Raw genomic sequence first — 7,592 nt, 5'->3', positions numbered from 1 at the left:
TTGCCTTGAAGCCTACTTTTCCAAGCCACGCATCCTAAGTCATGCCTCACCGCATCATAATTTCCCTTACCCCAGCTGTAATTCTTGCCCTGTAGTACACACTTATCCCTCTCCATCACGAGAGTAAAAATCACTGAATTATGGTCACTATCCCCAAAGTGCTCACCTACCTCTAATTCTAACACCTGGCCTGGTTCGTTACCCAGAACCAAATCCAGTATGGCCTCACCTCTTGTTGGCCTGTCTACATATTGTGTCAGGAAACTCTCCTGCACACATTGAACAAACACTGACCCATCTAACGAACTTGAGCTATAGCTTTCCCAATCAATATCAGGAAAGTTAAAGTCCCCCATAACAACCACCCTATTACTGTCACTCATCTCCTGAATCACCTTCCCTATCCTTTCTTCTACGTTTCTAGGACTATTGGGAGGCCTGTAAAAGACTCCTAACAGGGTGACCTGACCTTTCCTATTCCTAACCTCAGCCCAAACTACCTCATATGGCGAGTCTTCATCCATCGTCCTTTCCACCACTGTAATACTATCTTTGACAAGCAATGCCACACCTCCCCCTCCTTTATCCCCACCTCTGACCCTACTAAAACATTTAAATCCTGGCACCTGCAACAGCCAATCCTGTCCCTGTTCTAGTCATGTCTCCGTAATAGCCACAACATCGAAGTCCCAGGTACCTACCCACGCTGCAAGTTCACCTACCTTATTTCGTGTACTTCTTGCATTGAAGTATACACACTTCAAGCCACTTTCCTGTTTACAGACACCCTCCTTGGAAATTTATGCCATGTTCCTAACCTCCCTACACTCCAGGTCCTGCACCCTGAAGCTACAATCTGGATTACCATGCCCCTGCAGAGTTAGTTTAAACCCCCCGCAAGAGCACTAGCAAACCTCCCCCCAAGGATACTGGTGCCCCTCAGGTTCAGGTGTAGACCATCCTGTTTATAGAGGTCCTACCGTCCCCAGAAAGAACCCCAGTTATCCAAAAGCCGGAATCCCTCCCTCCTGCACCATCCCTTTAGCCACGCATTTAAGTGTTCTCTTTCCCTATTCCTCGTCTCTCTATCACGTGGCACGGGTAACAAACCAGAGACAACAACTCTGATCGTTCTATCTCTGAGCTTCCAACCTAGCTCCCTGAAAGGCTGTCTAACATCCTCAGCACTCCTCCTACCTATGTCGTTGGTGCCAATGTGGACCACGACTTCGGGTTGCTCCCCCTCCCCCTCCAGGACCCGGAAAACACGATCAGAGACATCACGTACCCTTGCACCTGGGAGGCAACATACCAAACGTGAGTCTCTCTCGTTCCCACAAAACCGCCTATCTGTGCCCCTAACTATCGAGTCCCCAATTACTACTGCTCTGCTCTTCTTCACCCTTCCCTTCTGAGTAACGGGGACAGGCTCCGTGCCAGAGACCTGAGCCCCGTTACTTACCCCTGGTAAGTCATCCCCCCCACAAGTATCCAAAACACCAAGATGGTGACACCTTGAAAAATGCCCATATTACAGAGGAGGAAGTGCTGGATGTTTTGAAATGCATAAAGATGGATAAATCTGGGAAGCTAGAGAAGTGATTGCTGGGCCTCTTGGAGATATTTGTATCATTGATAGTCACAGGTGAGGTGCCGGAAGACTGGAGGTTGGCAAACATGGTGCCCCTCTTTAAGAAGGGTAGTAAGGACAAGCCATGAAATGTAGACTAGTGAGCCTGACCTCTGGTGGGCAAGTTGTTGGAGGGAATCCTGAGGGACAGGATGTACATGTATTTGGAAAAGCAAGGACTGATTAGGGATAGTCAACATGGCTTTGTGGGTGGGAAATCATGTCTCACAAACTTGATTGCGTATTTTGAAGAAGTAACAGAAGATTGGAGGAGGGCAGAGTAGCAGTTGGGATCTATATGGACTTCAGTAAGGCATCCGACAAGGTTCCCTATGGGAGACTGGTTTGCAAGGTTAGATCTCACGGAATACAGGGAAAACTAGCCATTTGGATACAGAACTGGCTCTAAAGGTAGAAGACAGAGGGTGGTGGTGGATGGTTGCTTCAGACAGGAGGCCTGTGACCAGTGGAATGTCACAAGGATCGGTGCTGGGCCCTCTACTTTTTGTCATTTACATAAATGATTTGGATGTGAGCATAAGAGGTACAGTTAGTAAGTTTGCAGATGACACCAAAATTGGAGGTGTAGTGGACAGTGAAGGTTACCTCAGATTACAATAGGATCTTGCAGATGGACCAGTGGGCCGAGACATGGCAGATGGAGTTTAATTCAGATAAATGAGTGGTGCTGCATTTTGGGAAAGCAAATCTTAGTGGGACTTATACACTTAATGGTAAGGTCCTAGGGAGTGTTGCTGAACAAAGAGACCTTGGAGTGCAGGTTCATAGATCCCTGAAAAAATTGAGTCGTAGGTAGATAGGATAGTGAAGGTGGCATTTGGTACGCTTTCCTTTATTGGTCACAGTATGGAGTACAGGAGTTGGGAGGTCATGTTGCGGCTGTACAGGACATTGGTAAAGCCACTGTTGGAATATTGCATGCAATTCTGGTCTCCTTCCTATTGGAAAGATGTTGTGAAACCTGAAAGGGTTCCGAAAAGATTTAAGAATGTTTAGACCCATATTAGGAATATTGCATTAATTTACTTAAGTTACTAAATCTATCACCACTGGGGGTTGCAAACTCTCCCAGGTTTACCATGAAACCTCAAGAGCTGTTGCAAGCAACCCAGGGAAACAAAAGCCAGAGAAAAAGGGTTTGTACTACTTGAACGAAGAGTCTACACAGATTGAGCACAATTTCTGGAATGATAGAATTTGAAGCCAACAATAAATCCTTCAAGGCCCCCATCTCCCAAAAGGTTCCATCAGTTGCGTTGACAAATCAGGAAAGCAGCTAAGATATTGTGCAAGCTTGCTTGATCATAAGTCCAAAGGCAGACAAAAAAAACAAAATTGAACAGTTTAGGTCCACATTCTACTAAATTCCAGAGAGTAGAGATCAATTTGAGATATTTATGATGATAAAAAGGCATGGATAAAATAGATGTGGAGCAGATGCTTCTTCTTGTGGGGCATTCTAGGACGAGGGGTCAAAAGTATTAGGATAAGGGGTAGCAAACTTAAAACACAGTGGAGGAGAAACTACTTCTCCCAAAGGGAGGTGAATCTGTGGAATTTGCTGCTCCAACATGGGGTGGATTGTGGGACAGTGAGTAAATTTAACAGTTGGACACATTTTTAAATTGCTAATGGGTTGAAGGGTTATGGAAAAAAGGCAAGAAAATGGGGTGAAGAGCATATCAGCCATGATCGAATAGCTTAATTCTGCCTCTATAATCTTATGAATTTAAGATAATCACAAAACATTAAATGGCAAAATAAAAGCATTGTTTAATATTTTAATAGTTGAAACCAAACAACTATGCTTTATACATGGATGCTCCAGTCCCTTTTGATTGTGGAGTTTGACAAAGATTAACTTATGGTTTAGGTTGATCTAGTCTCTGTTCGAGAGAGTGTGGGTAACTTCATATTGAGCATTTTCAGCATTGGCAGGGCAATGTCAGAATTGGCTTTGTGCCTTAAAAATATTAGAATTGATGATAAAGATATTGCCATTTGGGTCTGTAAAAGATTGATTTTCCTTCAAGCACTAGGATCCAGCTTGCAAGTCCAAGGCTAGTTCAGATTTCCCTGTGGTTCACATTCCCCATGTTCAGCCAGCTGTACATTACAGCCTTTGTTCCCTGGAATCCTTAAATGTGAACTAAATCACTAACCCAATGAAGCTAAACTCTAGTGAGTATGCTGTCAATGCCAGGTGTGCAATACAAATGCAAAATAGGCATGCCAGAATAATGGACTCTATTATGCTATTTTAGAGATTCAGAACAGCCTCTGTAGACTTCAGCTACCTTGTTCTTAAACCTCCTCCAAAAGCCAATTAGCAAGTTCTACTCTTAAACTCTTTTCATCAGGTGCTTATCCAATTCCCTTTCGTAAAGCACAATTTTGAATCTGGTCAGTGTTTCTGGTGGTACATTCCAGACCAGAAGCGCTTGATATGTAAAGTGTATCCTTGTGCTGCCTTTGATTCTTCTCCAATAATCTTAAAATTGGGTCCGGTTTCTCAACTAGTAAAAATATAGTTTCCCCTTATCTGGGTAGGCCTTGCAGGATTTAAAAAACCTCTACATCTTCACTCAAGAGGAAAGAACTTCTCCAATCTATCTGCATCAGAAATTGGTCATCTCTGGAAATTAACTTTCAAATTTTTTCTGCTCCATTATTAAAGGCATTTCAAATGCCAGATCAAGTACTTGTTAATTTGATCAAGCTTAATCATGAAGTAATTACAGATAGTAATCAGCTTTATCGATATAAGATTTAAAATCATAGAAATGTTTGAAAAGTTTCTTTAAAATGTTTTTATAGAAAGGTAACATAATGACAAAAATTTTTAAAAAAGTGTTAGACTTGTGAAACAAGTTAGCATGAACTTCCAAAGGGTTAAAAACAGAATCAAAAATAACTAGACTGTTTTACAAAGTAATAAAATGATTGAAAGACAGGCTGATTTCAGCTGTATTTATGAAATTAGAGGTTTTGCATGCACATCACAAATCTGTATTCATATTAAAAACAACTTGGTTGGACATGTTGAGACACTTCTCAGGTGAGACTGAAATTGTTTCTCTGGCCCAAAGATCTGAGTGTAGTGATACAAGAGTAATCTTACACACCTTTGTGATAGTCAAGCAAAATAAACCAGGCCATGTGGGTTTCAATACTTAAGGTTTAACAGTGCTTATTTAGAATTCATAAGAGGCAGGTTGAGCACTCTTGTGGTTCAGTGGTAACATCCCTACCACTGGACCAAGAGATCAGGTTTCAAGTTCCACCTGCTCTTAAAAAAATGAGGCAGGTTACCAATGGATTTTGTATTTAACTTTCAAATTTAGTACTGACCTTTCCTATCCAAAAGGTGGCAGTGCTAGAGGGCAAGTAGTAAGAGGAAGAGAGCTGTATGAAAATGGCTCAGCCTTCATTATCTTTTAATTTACATTCAATTTACTAACTGAAATGTTTTGAGACTGATGAAACTACAGAAGTGATGGGGGGGGGGGGGAAGAGATGGATTAGTTAAAGGCACAATTTCAAAATACAATGCATGCCAAAGATATTTAGCTATATTACAATATTTGGAAATAAGCTGCTATTAACAGTGACTTACTGGAAGTATGCAAGCCATAGAAAAGGAAAGCAAGTCCCTCAAAATTATAAACACACCTAAAGATACATTGAAATTTTCCAAACCAAAATATTGGATATTTTAATATTCAATTTAAGCAAAATTACTGCACTCATACCTGGTGATGGCTCTGCTTCTGGCATGGTTATAGCTCTCCAATCTCCCATAGCAAGTAAGCAGCCTGATTAATTGCACAACCAGTTCAGCTGTAACACATACAATTCACCGATTTAAATATGTCGATGCAGGCAACACCTAAAAATAGAAAGTAACGCCCCAAAAATCTTTAAAAAATGGCAGAGTATGTTAGCAATGCAATGGCATTATCAAAATTAAACTGATTTTGGAACACTGATCTATTTTGGGTGGTGGCTAAAACGATTGTTAAAGTAATTCAGGAGGCATTGGATTATAGCTAGAGGAACATACATTTTAGACAGTATTCCCTTTGGAGTGTGACAAAGGAAGTTGGTGTGATCTTCAGTCAGACTAAAAACAAAAAAAAAATCTGTAACTTTTACCAGTTCGATTGATTTAGGGTAGAGTAGAAAGGAGTTGATTTGTTGAAATATACAAAGTCCTGGAGGAATCATGAGCACTTCAGATGCTCTAATGTTAAAGACATGCTTCCCATTAACAGTATTAGCACTTCGCCTTTAGAAAAAAAAGACAGTAAACAAACAGAAGAGTTTAAAACCAACAGTTTATAGCTTTAGGTTTAAAGACTAGGCAATGTAGAATCCAGCAGGTAGTCTCTCCTATTTGAAGCTACTTGATAGATCTGAAACATTTCACCGAGTGGCTCTCCTTGTGCAGCCCTTCGACCACTTCAGGGCCTCATGCCACTTCTGCCTTTTAACGACAGGGAGGTAATTTTTTTTTTTTTTTTTTACGCTTGAGGAAACCCAGTCATTTTAAAAATGGCCATTTTGGAGGCCTCTCCAATTTCAATCTCCAGTAAGTCATTCCTCTCTAAATCACCCCAATTTCCCGAATCTGGTGATGAGCATCCGAACATTGCTGTGGGATTCCTGTTAATGTAATTGGGAGCTGATCTGTGAGCTTGAGTCAAAAGATCTAAGGGAGCTGACAGGGTAGATAGATATATTTTCATATGGAAAGGTTATCACCTTACATTGATTAATATTACACCTTTATGAAATAAAATTAACCAATACTACCCTACCCTTGCTACAGGGTGTTGCTGAGCATTTCAGGTGATCAACTTTCAGAACAGGAGAAATACAGAGCAGCTGAGTTGTCTTAATATCAAGTCAAGTGGATTTCAGATTCCAGAAAGTTTCTCTAAGGGTTGCACAGTTTGGACTTACACCCCATCACACCTGTGCAGGAGCATGCTGGAAATCAAACTTCACTATTCCTGGAGTTGTCACAGAGGTTTAAGATTAGAGGCAAATTTTGCAACACATCCAGATTTACTTTTTAGACCCAATTTAACAGGATCAGGTTTTTTGTACTTGATTAGTATTTATTATAAATGAAAATTATTCTATCTACGAGCAAATAAACTGCTGATCCAATTACTGGTTAAAACCAACCCCAAAATAAACATTGAACACACAGAAGAAAACATTTCTGTAATAGGCGATGAGCAGAAGAAACCTGAGAAGACAACTCAATGGCTCCTGACCACAGGGTTTGCCAAGATGATCCTTTACTCATTACGACATGCTATTGAACCTCTCCAGGTATGTTCCATTTCCTTGTGGCACTGAGCGATTATTCTAAATTATAAAGTCTGACTCACTGGTCAAAAGCTACAGCAACTGTTGAAGAAAAATAAACTGGCTTCCTTCAGGCTATAAATGTTGGTAGCTTGCAATTATTTACAATAAATGTTGGTAGCTTGCAATTAGAAAGTGCAACAATTCCTTTCACAATCCTGGTCGTTTTTTTAAAGTGTCCTTTTTCCACTTACAGTCCGCAATCAAAAAAAAAACTATCAAGATACACAATCTTAACACCATTGGTGTTAAGAATGAGGAGTGATCTTATTGAAAGAAGAACCAGAGAGAATCCTAGAGTAGCATTTACTGTGGAGGAGGACATGGAAGTTCAAGAACGTGGGGAAATAAATAATATGGTCCTTAATGACTACTTTGCTTCAGTGTTCACTAGTGAGGGGCCGTGCAGTTTGGGAGGTCAGCGGGAAATGGGTTGATATGCTCAAACAGGTTGAGATTATGAAGGAGAATGTCCTGAAAATTGTGAAAAACACAAGGACAGATAAATCCCCTGGGCCAGAAGGGATATACTGAAAATGTGTTGCTGGAAAAGCGCAGCAGG

The 7,592-nt window shown here is 40.8% G+C and overlaps 1 protein-coding gene across 9 annotated transcripts in view; it reads right to left on the bottom strand.

Moving 5' to 3' along the window:
• Positions 1-7,592, bottom strand: part of ssx2ipa (synovial sarcoma, X breakpoint 2 interacting protein a) — a 62,794-nt gene that overhangs the window by 30,284 nt on the left and 24,918 nt on the right. For 6 of the 9 annotated variants that reach the window (XM_043698600.1, XM_043698601.1, XM_043698605.1 and 3 more), the window contains one exon: positions 5,404-5,491. In XM_043698600.1, the coding sequence (XP_043554535.1) occupies positions 5,404-5,452 (49 nt within the window). In that variant the 5' untranslated portion in view covers positions 5,453-5,491. Of the gene's footprint in view, positions 1-5,403; positions 5,541-5,806; positions 5,940-7,592 lie in introns of those variants that run through there. The other 3 variants (XM_043698602.1, XM_043698604.1, XM_043698603.1) reach the window with 2 other exon arrangements.

The sequence above is a fragment of the Chiloscyllium plagiosum genome, chromosome 11, assembly GCF_004010195.1.
Source record: "Chiloscyllium plagiosum isolate BGI_BamShark_2017 chromosome 11, ASM401019v2, whole genome shotgun sequence".
NCBI classification, from domain to species: Eukaryota; Metazoa; Chordata; class Chondrichthyes; order Orectolobiformes; family Hemiscylliidae; genus Chiloscyllium; species Chiloscyllium plagiosum.
The sequence above is the reverse complement of the archived record's forward strand: the minus strand, read 5'-3'. Positions and strand labels throughout refer to the sequence as shown.